At 47.3% G+C, this 16,221-nt stretch overlaps 2 protein-coding genes across 5 annotated transcripts in view; one reads left to right on the forward strand and one right to left on the reverse strand.

The window, feature by feature from the left end:
* LOC144142759 (uncharacterized) overlaps positions 1-1,169 on the reverse strand; it is a 46,468-nt gene extending 45,299 nt beyond the window's left edge. The window contains exon 1 of one of the 2 annotated variants that reach the window (XM_077674457.1): positions 895-1,169. The gene's annotated coding sequence lies outside the window, so the exon portion shown is untranslated. The remainder of the gene's footprint in view (positions 1-894) is intronic. The other variant, XM_077674458.1, reaches the window with a different exon arrangement.
* Positions 1,170-1,357: 188 nt separating this feature from the next.
* Positions 1,358-14,851, forward strand: LOC144142761 (uncharacterized). Of its 3 annotated transcripts, none has more exons than XM_077674459.1 (8): positions 1,358-1,655; positions 1,748-1,907; positions 1,995-2,065; positions 4,900-4,968; positions 7,197-7,278; positions 10,555-10,628; positions 12,104-12,214; positions 13,686-14,851. In XM_077674459.1, exons 2-8 carry the CDS (start codon positions 1,788-1,790, stop codon positions 14,641-14,643), a joined length of 1,485 nt encoding a protein of 494 aa, XP_077530585.1. In that variant the 5' UTR covers positions 1,358-1,655; positions 1,748-1,787; the 3' UTR covers positions 14,644-14,851. The 3 variants fall into 3 exon arrangements, with proteins under 3 accessions (XP_077530585.1, XP_077530587.1, XP_077530586.1); XM_077674461.1 differs by having other exon boundaries at positions 7,209-7,278; XM_077674460.1 differs by having other exon boundaries at positions 1,775-1,907.
* The last annotated feature ends 1,370 nt before the right edge of the window (positions 14,852-16,221 follow it).

Below are 16,221 nucleotides of genomic sequence, written 5' to 3' on the forward strand. Positions count from 1 at the left end.
CCCAGGCGTAGGCTGGGTTAACTGCATGCACCTTCACTTGCTCGCACAAGGTGATACACTCTCGGTAAGCAAGACGACCGAATGGTGCCGACCCGGCTGCCCATTTATGCCCCGGCACGCCTCTTTCAAGTGATCCCGGTGACGGGCAAAATTAGTCGTCCCTGCAGCACAAGTTGCTATCTGCAGGCGTATTCACGTCCTGCTGAGTCTTTTTTCCTGTTTCGTTGTGTTCGTAATAAGGAGTAACAAATAAACACTTGCCTAACTGCACCGCTGACCGCTAATTCCCCTACTCAGCCATTGGTTTAAGGTGTGACCCAGGTGTATCCGAAGCGACACTGTCGGGTCTTTCTGTCTACCGACAGCATATTGATTTAACGCACCGACGCAACGCAGGCGATGAGGCGCGCCGTAGTGGATGGCTCCGGATCAATTTTGACCACCTGGGGACCTTTAACGTGCGCCGAAATCACGTGCACACGGGCGTTTTCGCTTCCATCAGAAAAGCGGCCGCCGTGGCCGGGAATCGAACCCGCGCCCTCGTGCTCAGCAGCACAACGCCTTAGCCATTGAGCCACCGCGGCGGGTACCGAGAGAATTTTGGTTTGAGCGTTCACACAATCCCCATCCCGCTTTGGGGTCGGAGGAATATGGTCACTCGGCCTTTCATTGCACTTAAAAATGACGTGCAGTTTGCGTGGGGCAAGGCACAGCTAAACGGGGACCAGATGGGCGGTGGCCACGGCAGTGGAGTCGGCGCTCGAAGTGCGCATTGTAACTGCCACCAGGCGAAAGTCGGAATCAAACAGCGCTTCACAAGCACAGTAAACTAAACGCGTCCAGACAGAACACACAGGACAATGGCAGCGCGGCACCGGAAACAGCCGGACTTACCCATCGAGAAAACGAGCATCACGTCTGCTGCGGCTGCAACAAACTCAGCGTTGAGTCGCGCGCCAGCGGCGTATCATGAGCGGCGCGGGCATGGTAATAGTCGTCGTTTTCTTTCTTCGCGGTAGAAAATCGAAAACCATGCAGAAAGTTTCTCACAGCGCGCACGCTTTTTCAAAACCTTCCAGCAAGCCGGCCCCAGCGATTCTTCGCCTGCCCATTGGCCGTCACCTTCGTTGCACCGGTGTTACGGAGGCTACGATTGGACGAATAAAGTCATCAACGTTCTGCACTTTAGTCCTTTCTAGTACATGATTGGCCAGATTATTTACACATTTATTTAACAAAACTTAACTACCGTTTTTTATTTAATAAAAACCACAAGTAATTTTTAACTCATTAAAATTTTTTATTTTGGCAAAAAAGAAAGTATTTGGCGCAAGTTGTCGATCAGCGCACGTGAGATTTTTGCTGCGACTTCCAATATGGCGAACAGAATTGTTGGTGTTGTGGTCAGCTGATCAGCCGTGATTCGCATTCGAAACCACTTTTTCGTGCCTTTCGCCCGCAACACTCGGCTCGTACTGGGCTCTCTCTCAACGTGAACGTTCTGAACGGGTAGTTTGTCCGCTTTGGGGTAAATACGCATTTTGTCAGCTGAGCTAGTCCGCTTCGAAGTAAGCACGTTGGAACATTCTGCTATCGCACCGTCGTAACTTCTCAGTGTGTCAAGGTCTGTTTGCGGCGTTATCACCTCTTCTGCGGTAAGTTTTGAATCTCGAAACACTTGGGATTTTCACCCTCTGATTCGCTTCAAGCGGGCTGCTCGAAGCAGTTGTTACATTCGAATCTGCAGGATCGCTGTTTCCTGGATGTGGCGCAGGGTTTGAGCAGCGATGACGCGAGTTTACGTCGGACATCTCAGCTATCGAGTTCGGGAACGTGACTTGGAGAGGTTTTTCCGCGGTTTCGGCAAGATCCGCGAAGTTCTTCTCAAGAACGGTTTCGGCTTCGTGGTGAGTGCGGTTTTAATATGTGTTGCAGCTGCGCGCGACTCTCGAGGCTGCGCAGCTGCGAATATGTTTCTTTCTTGCGTTTTCCAGGAGTTCGACGATTACCGAGATGCCGACGATGCTGTGTACGAGCTCAACGGTCGAGAATTGGACGGCGAGCGGTGCGTAGATGTCGCGGTGATTTTCTGCGTGCTTGCCTCACGTGGCTTGGTGGAATTGGCGTTGAAACGTGCGCACCGTTGATTGGGGCGGCCGGAAGTTTTTTTGGAAGTGTAATATCGCGCGTTCGCTGTTTTGCCGCCGCTGTCCAACTTGTGTTTATCTGATTCCGTTTTTTAGGCTTGTCTATTTCTGGTGTAATAATAGCTGTAAAATGTGCAGTAATCCCCCGGGAAAAATGGAAAGAGCATTTCTTGCGAGAAGTCATAATTTCCGGCTTCATTTCTGACATTCCAGCTGGAATCGACAGCTTGTAAATAGAAAAATTCTTAGTCTAGCTAGAGACTATTATTTCCAGCTTGCGGGCTTTTTTTTCTTTTTCTAGCTGGACTGACAAATGCTAGCTGGAAGTAAATCTCAATCTTGCTAGAAATGAACTAGAAACTGATTTTCTAGCTAGAAAATCTTCCTATTTCTAGCCAGAATATTTCTAGCTAGAGGAAATTTCTGGTTCAATAATCCAGCTAGAAAAAAAAAAACATATTTTCGCCTGGGATACTAAGTAGAGCGCCCCGAGAATGAATACAGTGAATGTTTTGCCAAACAAGGACGTGGGATATTGCATGTCATATTTTGTTTATACATTCCGAAGTATGTGTTCCCTGTCGTCTGTCGTTACCGAGATGTTTGCTGTTTTTCGTCCAACTGTATCAGAAAACTAAACGAGGAAAACTTTCCGAGGGACGATTAGTTCAAACGTGAAAACACATGTGCAAAAGACCGTGAATGGGCTGGTCTAGTCGTAGACCGGTCGTCACGGTGAAAGGGATGCTACAAAGGCATCGCCTCATGGCGTGTTACTGACAGTCGTAGCGCAAGTGGCAAAAATTGTGTGCCTACAAGACACAATCTTCATTGTGTTGCCGCCTGTACTTTCTGGCCTTGGTCAGTGTTGCTAAATGGCCTGGGAAGACAGTGAAAATGTCTGGTTAGTAAGGCAGGCCCATTCTTCTTGTGTTTTTAGAAACTTTACAGCATCTTTTATTGTTCATCTGCTGCAAATCTCGTACGCCCGTGTGTTCAAGGTTTCGGCGCATGTTAAAGATCCATAGGTGTTCAAAATTAATTTGGAGCGTTCCACTACGGCACGCCTCATCGCCTGTGTAGCTTCGGTGCGCTAAACCCCACAATCAATCAATCAGCTGCAAATCTCATCTGGTTATTTAAAATAAATACTACGGGTTCATTTTTTTAGTGCTTTTCGGTATGTGTATGTATTTGCACCGCAGTCTTTATGCCTGTGATTTTGATCTAGTTATGGAGCTCCTAAGAAAAAAAAAGAATACAGAACGGAATTTTTATACAGGTATTCAGTGATTTCCCATGTTGCAGTGATGAGACTCCAACAGTTCGTCGCTGTTGGAAGTGTTCGTGTTTAACCAGGCTATTTATGACTTGCTGTAGTCCTCGTCGAAGGAGTGGAGCATTAAGAATTGCTGCAATGGGTGTGTAAGTGTCTTTGCCCGGCATGTAAGTGGCTGTTCGCCTGCTATGGAATAGTGGGGGTGCGAGATGCGCAATTCATGATATAACAGCGCAGGGAACAAGACGACGAGCAGAAAAACACGGGACGAGCGCTGGCTAACGACTAAATGTTTATTAGAACAGAAAATACGCAGAGAGTTGTGCACCATAAGCACATTGAGAAAAAGAAAATTTGAAATAAGAAAGTGGAGAGTAGGTATTATCGTGTCTCCAAAAAATTGACCTCAGAATCAAGCAGTGCAAGTGACGGCACACTTACGCGTGCGTCAAGATGGTTACGGATTGCAAAGGCTTCGGCAATTTCTCTTGTGGGAAAATTAGTGTGCATGAAGTTTACGGTCGTGCAACCGAATTCCGGACTCGCACGTGGAGCAGTGGGCCGACAAATGTGTACAAGGCACCTGTTTTAACGAGCTTTTATGCTCGTGCAGATGAACATTGAGGCAGCGCCCTGTCTGCCCCGCATACGCTTTGCCGCACGACAGTGGAATGGAGTACACCATGTTGCTTTACCGTATTTTCCGGTGTATAAGGCGCGGCTTTTTTCTGAAATTTTCGTTGGTGTGTCTTGGCCACCGGTGCGACTTATGTATCGAATAAATCCAGTAAGTGGCGGCCGTGCGTGTTGCGCACGCGAACAGGTGCCTGTGTGCTGCGTGATGTCAGCGTACATTAAGAGACACAGCTCTATGGTCTAACTGAATGAATTATTTGTTAGTGAGTCGGAGGAAGAAGGCTTCGATGGTTTTGCCTAAACACCGTCTGTAAGTACATGCCATCTGTGTGTACCAATAAACCATTTTTGAGAAGTTAGTTCGGTCTAGACTTTGGATGGTAGATGCACGTGTCTAGCACTGCTTACCGGGCGATGCGTTCAGAGGCAGCGGCTGCCGCAACCATGTACTATCGCCGCACTTTCTAACGAACTGATCCTCTATGAACTTACCGGATTAACAAGTGCGTTTTGTACACCGGTGCGAGTTATATATGTTTTTTTTTTCGTAAAAACCGTCATTTTGAGGGGGGGTGCGACCTATACAGAAGTGCAACTTATAGACTGGAAAATGCAGTACACAAAACAAACTGGTAGTGGTGTTTTACAGTACACACATTGCTCAGTTGTGTGTACTGAATTGTCTTCAAATCAGGCTGTGAGTACCTTTGTGTTGCTTCTGGCACATGCGCAACAAAGTTCCTAGCGACTGTGCCCTCCCTTGCAACGTGGGTTCTGCGTCTAGGTTTTACAAGTCACGTGCGTTGTTTTGAAGCCTTGTTTGCTTCTTCTGCCCAGGGTGGTGGTGGAGTTGGCCCACGGGACAGCCCGGCGAGCTCCGCCACAGCGAAGCACCTGGCTTGACAAGTGAGTTACTGGCGACTGGCGCTGAAACGTATACGTGCTTTGCTGCATTGAAGGGCGGCACACATCAGCAGAGCTCGGGAGCTGATGTGTGTGCGGGTGGGTGTTTGGGGTGTTTGTTGTGTGCGTGCCAGAGAAATGCACGCAAGGGATGTTTCGCAGTGGGGACGCCGTATCCGGTTATAAATCCTAAACTATGATGTTACGCTAAATTGAAACTACCTGCATAAGCAGGAGTAATAGTCCTGATAGATAAACCTGGTTGAGTATAGGGAGAGTTATTTATTCAGTCTGGTTTGTAAATGCACCATAATTATCCTTGGTGAGGCGTTTCCTGATTTGGAAAAAAAAAGGAGTAAGTTTTAATATGTAGATGAGGAATTCCTGCCTTGCCACTGGGATTCTGGCCTTAACTCTTTCGGGACCGCCGGAAAAAGTGATGAAAAAGAGAGGTCTCAGTACAAATTTTTTATTACATAAAGCAAAGGCACCATCCTGCCTTAGCATACACCAAAATGCAGCTAATTATATGTTCTTTGACATAGAATACCAAGTTTTCCTTCAACGCTGACGACAGAACGATGAAAAAATCTGAAAGTAAGAAATTCGCAAAAAAACTAAAGAAAAAGTTAGAAAAAAGCGCAAATATAAAAACATTAAAAAAGAATAAAATTATTTCAGGATATACAAAATTCAACACAATGCTTTGTTTCTTTATCGCTAAAGTTTGATGCGGCTAGGTGTAACTGGTTTTTTGTTTTGTGCGTGATCTCTTTGGCACTAAGGCCTTGGCTACGTCGTCGCCCAGGTACACGCCTGGCTCTCGTCTCGGCGAAAACTTGGCCTGTTTCTGCGCTGGTGGCAGGAGATCACCACCATAGGTAGTTAACACCCTAGCGAACAAATATAAACCAGCCAGAACATATTTCGAGCGCACAAACCTACTCTATAGCCAATTGAAACTGAAACCAACACTCACCTTTGAGCGCGATTTGATGTTCCAGGCTGATCGACACCTGAAACCTCACTCGAGCTGAAATCCGATCTCTAAAGCCGCATTCCAACTCTTCACTGCCACTCTCATCGTTAAAATCAACAGTAGAAGGTGGAGATAAGCGAGACGAGACGAGGCGGATATCTTATCGCGCTTGCGCGAGTATGACGCCATGTTTGTTTACATTCGAAACCACTGCCCGTCAGAATAAAATATCTGATGCGTTGCCACCTGGCGATAAAAAAGGAACTTCACAGAACAGAAAACTCCAGGTTTCAAACTATCTCCTAGATGTCGCTAGGTGTTCCATCGAGCGAAAATTTGTATTTTGCAGGCTCGCGAAACCATCGATCATATGTGATCGATCGCCTATGGAGCGGTCCCGAAAGAGTTAAGGGGTGAACTGGTCTTAATAAAACAGCTTGTTTTAATTTTCAAGCAAACTCTGTGAAATGTCACTCTTCAGCATCTTTTTTCCCACTGGTTTCAAATATGCCACTATTTGTTCAGTTGGTCAATTAGTTCTTGTGATAGAGATAATTATCCATATTTGGTGGAACAGTAAACAAGACACCGTTGGTCAGAAAACTGTAATCTTTGTATTTTCCAATATTGTGAGCCCTAATCTTTGGATTTTCCAATACTGTGAACCCTGGTGAATGCAATAATCGAAGCGGTTTTTTGATGAACTGCTTGGAACTCATTTTACAGCTCATAAATCGTTGCTGGCATCAGTGGCAAGGAACCATTTCGAACACCCACTTCGAACACTAAAGTTTAATGAGCTGTAAAATTAATTCCAAGCGATGCATCAAAAAACCGCTTCGATTATTGCATTCACCAGGGTTTACGTAAAGTATTGGAAAATACAAAAATTAGTTTTATGACACACTGTTTTGTCTGTTGTTCCACCAAATAGGGCTAATTACCTCTCATCACCTTTAGAACTAATTGCCCTACTGAAAAACAATGGCATATTCAAAGTTTACTTGAAAATTAAAAGAAGATGTTTTAAGACCAGTGTTCCCCTTAAACAGCAGAATTTTCTTAAATTGAAGAACTTGTTGTGCATTTTGTTTGTTTTTTTGCTTGCATTCCTAGATCATGTAGGCCACTGTGTAGAGCTTTTGGCCCTTGAAAAGAGTGTATTTTAATCCAAAGTATGCGTGAGCAGCAGAACGCGTGGCAGTCGACGTGGAGTGGTTCCTAGTGTGGGCGTTGTTTTCTCTAACCGCAGTGGCAATAACAGGTACGGGCCGCCCACACGGACGGACTACCGGGTGATCATCGAGAATCTGAGCAGCCAAATCAGCTGGCAGGTAAAACCGGCGACTCCCCCCCGTTGGCACCGGTCCCACTAACCAGTCCCCCTCAACCCTGTCAGCGTGGATGCTGTTGGGAGGGCCGTTGCGTCTTCTTGATGTGTGGTGTTTCTAGTGCGGTCATTTATGTGCACCAACTGGCGGTATCATTCAGTCGGCTTCGGCTGCCCACTAACACTACCCTGGTTCCACCCTGGTGTGGGTGACCAGAGTTGTCTTGCACTGGTGCCACGGGGTGCGGACTGTCGAGGTCTTTTGTGTTGTGTTGAGTGTGGTTGTTGTTTCGTGTTACTAACTCAAACAAGACCTTACTATTGCTTTTCTGTTTGAGATGTCACAGCATTGTTTAAGATCTAGCCCTACTCTTATGGATGTTTGTGGCAACTGCTAAGGTGCACATTTTTTTAATCCTGTTTGGGATGAGCGTGCACGCACAGGATGTAATTGCGGGAAGGTCGAGCTGCGGGGTTAAGAAAAGCCGTTTTGAATGTGGCGTCAAGTAAGTTTAAACTGATGATGCGATAATAGGATTCGTGTAAAGCTCTAGATGTCACTTTCTGTGAACAGCAGCACAAGCTGTCAAGAGGAAAGCTCCCAATGTGTCGTCAAATTGCCACACAAGGCCTCTGTCAAGGTAGTTTGTGTATAGTGAGTGGACATAGTACGCTCAGTCTGTCTGCTTCCTCAGGGAACGAACTTTGGCTTTGTGCGAGTCTTAGCAGGGGCTGCTGCATCTCGTGAGCTCGGCACGATTCAGCGAGTTGCGGTCTACAATGAATCACCCCTGGGGTGGCTCATTGTAGACTGCATTGTAGACCGAGGGGGGATGGAGGCGCATCGGTGTAGGTGCCGCCATATTGGGCCACCTGTGTTACAGTGCGCCAAGAGTGCATGATAAAGTTTGGTCTAGTCGTGTGCTTTTGTGCCCGGACGAACATTCTCGCGCCCACGACAAACAGGTGACCAGATGTGGCCTTGCTAAGTACTGTGCGGTGGGCACATAGCGAGAATATGTGTAGGAGGCGGAACAGCCTATTGCGGCTGGCACGGGTGAGGACCAGATAATGTCACAATGAAAACTAACGAAAAACTAGAAAGCTTTGCAGCTTCAATGGAGGGGGTAGCGCCCCCTGGTGACCCAAACAATACCGGCCACAATTCAATCCGGGTTTGCGTCATGAAATGTTGATCGCCACAGCCATGGTGTTTCCTCTCCCGCGACAGATGCGGCGAGCTTGACCTAGGCCATGCGCTTGCCTGTGACGTTATCTGACCGCCCTAGGAAGCGACGTTTCCCTCCTCTCTTGTTCTTGCTCTGTGTCGGTGGGCAGTTGCCGAGCGAGCCGGTGTGGTTGTTGACGCAGGTTTGTTGGGGGGGGTTTGGGGCAGCATCACCCAGGCTGTTTGCTTGTAGCGAGCGAGAGAGGGAGAGAGAGAGAGAGTGCGGGGCCATCTTGGTCGGTCGATGGTCCCGGTTGGGTAAGAGAGCGGCCCCACGATGTTCTCGGTCTCGGCGCCCCCGGGGGTTCATGGAGCGTGCGCCTGCGCAGTCCTCCCCCTCCGTCCACTCGGGGGTGGGGGCGGTGTGAGTCGGCACTGCGTGGCCACCTCCCCTGTTCCGTTGTTCTCGGACTGTGTGCTCTCGGGGGTTTCCAGCGGTGTGCGTGAACGCTGGTCGCAAGGTAAATACCTCCCCCGCACTCCTTGACCTCCCATCCTCCGCTACGTCCGGATGGTGGGAATTTTCTCGCTGGCGGGGTGTGCTTGACTGCGTGAACGCACATGCGGATTATCTCCTCCTCCTCCTCATCATGTCTTTACTGTGACTGAAGATTCCTCTTTCCTCCTCACCTCTTCAAGACCCTCATCCCCTATGCCTGTCATGTGGCTTCCTCCACTTCCTGGACCGCCTGCCTTCCTGTGATGTGCTCAAATACCTCCCAGCCGGGTGCCCGCTTCGTTTAAAATTATCGTTTGCTTGCTGCTTGTGGAGACATCTTAATGCCTGTTGTGTACGTGTGGCTGCAATCGCTTTGTTTTGACCAGGGTATAGGGATTTCAAAACAGCTTCAAAGTTTGAAATAGAGGGATCTTAGTGGTGGTGTCGTAGCGAGCCTGTACAATTGGAACCGTTTTAGTCGTGTTGACTGTAATCATTGTTAGCCACCGGCATGGGTGGCCTGCTGGAAATGCAGAAGTGTGGTGTTCTGTGCTGTTGCAGCCACACAGCTCTTTTTTTTTTTTCCTTCCCAAGCAGTTTGTCTTGTAGCAGCACCAGTTAGCAAACGTAAGTGCATGCACCAAGAGAACTTTTTTTTTTTTCTGGTTTTGAGCTTTCGGGCAATGCAAGTTTCTCCCTTCTTTCACAGATTAATTTTCTGTCAGTTTTTTTCTGCCCTCCTAGCTTGCCTCTTACTTGTATTTGGCTGAACAGGGTCGCTGTTTGCTGGTGTTTTACTTAAGCCAGTGCCTGTGTTTCTTCTTCTTTCCTGCCTAAGCATTTGTTCTGCAAGCGCTGTGCATCCTCCTGTTTGCATTTCAAACAGTCCACTGTGCAAGTTACCATTACTTCCTCATTCTGGGGCTTTCTTTTGTTTGAAATGTGCTTTTTGCCAGTATCCCTTGCCAGGCGGGTGTGCGCTTTGGGTCGGCCTTTGTAAACGTCTCTCCAGACTACTTTTTTAAGGTTGGATGTCCAGTCTACAGGGAACTCAGTTTGCCTGGGTACATAAATTTGCCCTTCTCCCAGATAAAATAAAGCTGGCTAGAAGAGCACTGTTGTCACAATATTTACGTTGCCATCTAACTTCTTTTGAACTCTGACATCTTATAAACTTGATAGCATGACATCTTGTAAACATCTTGTAAACTTCTTGTGACATCTTGAAAAGCTTTTTTATGCATTAGCATTTTCACTGTAAAGAGTGAATTTCTTTTTCTTTTTTTTTTTCAATTGACAAAAATAAGACTGCCTGAAAGTTGTTTGGAACGTAGCTATTATCAACGTTTATCTACTGTTTTGTTTGGCTTACATACCAGATGCCGAACTGCAACTATTTGCGGGTTTGTGTGTTCTCACACAACGCACGAATGCGTAGACCCAGCTTTCGGAACTCTGGCAGCAAGCATGTCTGGGTCATCTTTTCAAGCTTTCTTTGTGTCGTCTTTCTCGGGAGTGTTCTGGGCGTGCCTAACTGTGAGCTTGTGTCCCTTACCCCGTCTTGGTGCCCTTGGGGGGGTGGCGCCCGCTTGCGATTCTTTTCTTTTCCCCAGGACCTGAAAGATCGCATGCGTCAAGTTGGCGAGGTGACCTACGCCGACGCCCACCGACACAGGCGCAACGAAGGGTCAGTGAAAACATTTACTCGCTTTTGCATCCTGCTTGAAGTCGTGCGTCTTAATGTTGGGCTGTGTAATCGATTAGGGCCCCTGATTACGTATTTTTGGCGTGGTAATGATCAGGACTGTTCTGGGCGCTCTTCGGTCGTAGATACCCTTGCGCCAATAAACACAAACATACTACTGCTGTTGTGAGGGGAAGCTGTCAGCAGTTCTGTGCTGCTAATGAGACAACCGAATGGGTGGTGGGAAAAATCAGTGGTGCATCAACATGCACGATTTTATCCTCTAAACCTAACGCTGTGACATGTTGAAGTTGTCTTAATTTTTAGGAGTGTGTGATTCTGCGTCTGTTGTTGCTACGGTAGGGTTAGGCAATTGCATGTTGTATTGTTTTCAGTTGCTGTTGCAATTGTGTTTGAGTATTTATCAGAGGTTTAATTTTTACTGCTCATTTTAAATTCATCACCCAGCCCTTGACACCATTTATCATTAGCATTATCATCCGACTTACCAACCATTATCTGACCCATTGTGTTCTGTATATGTTGTCTTAAATGTATATGTTGTCGTATCGAGTAACCATAGTGTTTAGATGAAATCGGCAGTGCACGTTGATTGTGCATTCCTTAGCTTTTTGGGTTTTCAACTTGGCCCATGTGTGCTGCTGTTGGCGATTGCCACTTCTAACACCATGCAGTCGTATGGCTGTCGTAAAAAAGTAAGGCAGCATGGCATGGCAGTGATATTGCGTTTTAAGTGTACCTTGCATTTTCCACATGGCACTACCGTATTTATTCGAATATAAGGCGAGGTTTTCTCCAAAATTCGTAGTCTCAAAAGCTTTGTGTGTATGCGTGTGTGTGTGTGTGTATATATATGTGTGTGTGTGTGTGTGTGTGGCGATTTTTTCTCTCCAAACTGCATTCTCGCCTTATAATCGAATAAAATACGGTATATGTAGCTGAAGTGTGCCCTCATTGGAGCATTTTCTACTTTAGCTTGGCAGTCTGGTTCCTGGCTTGGAGCACATCACGTTGCAAGCATTAAATTTGCACGCAAATAGCGCAATGCACCATTTGGGCTGGAAGCTGTTGTCATGATTCTTCTTGCATGTGAACTGCTTGGAACTGGTCCTTGTCCGGTCTTTAATCGACTGCACAAAATGTTCTCCCTTTCGCCGGAGCTTCTCCTTGCTTTTCAGCTGCCTTGGCTGGTAAACAACTGTTCATAAGCGAAAACAAATATGTCCTATTTCTGGGTTAGTACGTTCATTTTCCCAACATGTGCTTAGACCTAAAAAGGCACGAAGTAGAAAAAAAACATGCAGATAGGGTGGCATTTTTAGGTAAGCCATGGCTGGTCCTTGAAAGTGAATTCAGGGGTTAACACGGAAAAAGTGAGGTTAAACGATGTACCTGAGGAAGTCTAGTTGTTCGCTCTGTTTCACTATTGGTGTGGCTGGCTTGTCTTTTTCTCGCAGGGTGGTGGAGTTTGCATCGTACAGCGACATGAAGCGAGCCATCGAGAAGCTGAATAACACCGATATGAACGGGCGGCGGATCCGGGTCATCGAGGAAAAGCCCATCAGACGGTAAGGGGTTGGTTTTAACAGCAGAACTGTTGTAAGCTGAGCCTTTGTGTCCGTCTGCTGTAGGTCCTGCGTCACGCAGGGGTTGGAGCGGGTTCCCAGACCCACCAATAGAGGGAGCTGTGGTCTCGGAGGGGCGGGTTCCCTTCCCTTCTGCTAGGGGAAGGAGTCTGCTGCTGTTTATCTGCCGATTCCTTTGTGCGAACTGTAGAATGTGCGCGGCTACAGCACTACCATTTTTAGACGAGCGGCCGTTGACGTCTGAGTTGACACAAGAAAACCACAGCTCCCTGTTTCAGCAGATTTCACACTCACTAGGTGGAACTGGGGTTAATTTTTCTCTTGCCTCTGTGCCACTGGGTTCGAGGGTTTCTGGTGGTGGTCTCCTCTATCCGCCACCAGCTAACTAGCGGTTGTTGTCTCTGGATGGCTGTTGTGAACGTGTTTAGAAGTGGCTGCATGCACGGCCTGTGTTGTGGGATGTATCATTGGTGATTAGTACCTACCCATGCAATGTTGTCTAGATGCCACTACAGCTGAGCTTTCTATGAATGCTGTTTACTAGAATAAGTTGGAATTAGAGTAACACTTACAACATTACATCTAGGTATCCCTCAGTGGCTGCTGTGTGCCACAAGTTTCATGTGTTTTAACAGTACATTCTACACACTATTTTGGTGGAACTGTAATTTAACCTTGTCGTGCAACTGGGATGTGAGGCACGTAAAATTAGGGTTAAGCTTACATGAAAGTAATTTCAAGAACACGATTGCAAGCGAACATTGCGGGAGTATGTGGAGTGTGGCAGAAAACTCGAAAAACAGACTTACAGAAACTTGGCACTGTCGAAATGCAGTGGCGCTGTGCTCGTCCAACCAGTTGCAGTTTTGAATCTGTTGTCGGTTCCGTTTCTGGCAGCAGTGCTTGTATTGGGTTAATGGAACCCAGAAAAGTGATTATGGTATGTTTCTTGCAGTGCGAGAATCGTATACGCAAGTTCAAAAAGTGTGCTGTCTTATGGTGCTGCTAATACCAATACTGCTGCAATCCACATATCCTCAGTTTTTGTTCAAATTGCTGAGCACGAGGTCGCGGGTTCGATTCCCGGCCGCGGCGGTCGCTTTTCTGATGGAGGCGAAAAGCAAAAACGCCCGTGTGTACGAGATTTCGGCGCACGATAAAGATCCCCAGGTGGTCAAAATTAATCCGGAGCCCTCCACTACGGCGTGCCTCATCGCCTGCGTTGCGTCGGCGCGTTAAACCCCACAATCAATCAGTTTTTGTTCAATTTACGTGTTCTTGCTTGCTTTTTAAGACAAGCTTGGCACCCTTGGATGCATGTACCTATTAAAACAAGTTCATTCGTACTGTGAAAGCCAGCATGTTCTGTTGCTCTTCAACAGCACGAAAATGACGCGCGAATCTGCAGTTGTGTCGCGTAATAAACTTGGGACTTCAAATTCTGCTCTTCCAGCTTCTCGAGAAGTCGAAGCCGGAGCCGGAAGCGCTCCAGGTCACGCTCACCAAGGCGCACCCGCCGCTCACGCTCTGGCTCAAGACGCAAGAGGAGTCGCAGTCCACAGAGACGGCAGCGCTCCCCGCCGCGCAGTGCTTCACGTTCCCGCAGTCGATCGCGCTCTGCAAAGCGCCGCTCCATAAGCGCATCTCGGCGTCGTCGATCCAGTGGCTCGAGGTCGCCTTCCCCACGGCGCAAGTCGCGTAGCCGTTCCCGATCTGTCAAGCGCCGCAAGGCTGAAAGCCGTAGCCGATCCAGGTCTGTCAGCAAGGGCCGGAAGGAAGCCAGCCGTAGCCGATCCAGATCTAAGAGCGAACCTCGCAAGCAAGTAAGCCGTAGCAAGTCCCGATCCATCAGCAAGAGCCGGGAGCGAACCAGCCGCAGTCGTTCACGCTCCACAAGCGAGACTAAGAAGGATAGCCGCAGCCGATCCCGCTCTGCAAGCAAGACGAAAGAAGGCAGTCGCAGCCGAAGCCGGTCTGATGGCAAGAAGTCTGCAAGCCGAAGCCGATCAAACTCTCGAAGCAAGAGTCGGAAAACGCGAAGCCAGTCGCGCTCCAAGTCGCCTGCCAAAAAGGCATCCCGCAGTCCCTCAGGCACACCGTCAAAGGATCGCCAGAGTCGCTCGCAGAGCCGACGGAAGTCTAAGGACGAGTCAAAGTCACCAGCAAAGTCAAGCCGAAGTCGCAGCAGTAGCCGCAAGAAGTCTCGCTCGGCTTCGCCGAAACGGGGCAAAGAGAATGGGAAGGCCACCAAGGATGGCAAGAAGAGCTCCTCTCGTAGCCGGTCGCGAAGCCGGTCACGGTCGAACTCTGTCGCCAGTGGCAAGAGCCAGTCGCAGTCTCCGAGGCGAAAGTCACAGTCACGAAGCCGCAGCGGTTCTCCGGCTAGTTGTCACGAAAACGGCAATGACTAGTGCAAAGAGGCTTCAAGCTCAAAGCTTCACTTTTTTTACACTTCTCGTTTTCATCACAGCACAAGTTTTGTGCAAAAAGTCTACGTGGTATTTTTTGGTGTTTATGCAGCTTTCAATCGTGCATGGCAAGATAAGTCCTGGAGCCACCGTGTCCATGCAAGAAAGTTTTTTTTTTGGTCATGAATAAAGTACATTCTTCACCGTTGCACCTTCCGTCCTCTTCTGTCTATGTGTGCATCATTGCTCCAAACTTGGTTAAACAACGTGCATAAAAATGGATTGTTTATTAAGTGGGTAGGTGGGGATTAAAGCAAACTATTTCTTGGTGTAGTGTAATGAAATTTGGTAGGCAAAGCACTCCCACTGGTGGTAATAAAAGGTACATAGCAATACCTTCAGTAGAGATTGTGTTGCGCATATTTACATGTTGCCCACTCGTGGAAAGCCTAGCAAACTGACGGAACATGGTAGGAAGTTCTGAATACTTTTAAATTTTAGTCAGAAGAACACTACAGGGTATGACATTAGAATTCTTTTTTAAGCCCTGTTTTATAAATACACAGCATTATTTTCACCTGTAACCATTTGGACACAACCAGCGTTGGCATAAATACTAAAAAATGAGGCCCTTAATTGAAAATCGGGAGATGTCCTACCCTGCAGAACACTTCAAGGATTCACCAAAAACGAACAAAATCTATCAAGTGGTTGCAGTGGTATCCGCTCCTCGAGCAACAGAAAATGCCTGAAATGCACTTAAGAGAAAACGGCTCTGAAAGTTTACGGAGCACTTGCTGTCCATCAAAAAGCACCGGACGCAATGCCCTTCCTTGCTGTCCTTGCTAGAGAAGGACCTCTTGGGTTTTGCCCTTTGATCTGATGTGGCGTCGTGAAAACGGGTGTTTTTCGGTCATATCGGTTTCACTTCCACCTTTGCTGAAAAAAATTTTTTAGTGCCTTTAGAGGCCGTTTTTTGTCCCGATATTTTTATACAGCATAGAATAAGAGTTCTGGAAGCCAAAGCAGGCAGTTTCCAAAAATCTTTTTTTTTTTTTTTTTTTTTGGCGATGTTCGCGACCCAATCCCCGCATCCCCCCTTAAAGTTCCTTCGCTGTTGCAAGCCCTTTGGTTTCGATATAGGTTGATTGCTCCTGGATCAGCTGTCACTGGTTTTTGAAACTTGGCTGTGGTGACAGTGTGCGTTGGTAACTTCACATTAATGCACTTTTCAAAAGATTTCAGTAATCTTTGCTTTTGTAGTGAACATCGAGATACTGCTAATATTAATTACACAGCACATTTTGTTTCGACAAACTTGACAGAAAAGCTAACTCTGGTGAATACTGTGTAGCTCTCAACCTAATGTACATATCTTGAAAAAAAAAAGTGTACTGAAATTGTTCTCTAGGATGACTATCATTACATTGAGATTTCTTAGTAGTTCACAGGGAAGTCGTAAATGTTGCGGAAGTCTCAGCTGCTGTCCATACTGATCCTACAGCTTCGCTTTAGAACCAACTACCGTCCAGACCCTACCGATTCTGCATCGATCAGCAAAGAGCTGATGCACCATCGCAT

This window comes from Haemaphysalis longicornis, unplaced genomic scaffold, assembly GCF_048455015.1.
Source record: "Haemaphysalis longicornis isolate Haplotype H1 unplaced genomic scaffold, Haemaphysalis longicornis Haplotype H1 scaffold_6, whole genome shotgun sequence".
Classification (NCBI taxonomy): Eukaryota; Metazoa; Arthropoda; class Arachnida; order Ixodida; family Ixodidae; genus Haemaphysalis; species Haemaphysalis longicornis.

Excerpts from the sequence above, each read along its gene's own strand:
- LOC144142761 (XM_077674459.1), top strand. The coding sequence starts at position 1,788 with ATGACGCGAGTTTACGTCGGACATCTCAGCTATCGAGTTCGGGAACGT. Across the intron at positions 1,908-1,994 it reads AGAACGGTTTCGGCTTCGTG|GAGTTCGACGATTACCGAGA; the intron begins GTGAGTGCGGTT and ends TGCGTTTTCCAG. Across the intron at positions 10,629-12,103 it reads CGACACAGGCGCAACGAAGG|GGTGGTGGAGTTTGCATCGT; the intron begins GTCAGTGAAAAC and ends TTTTTCTCGCAG.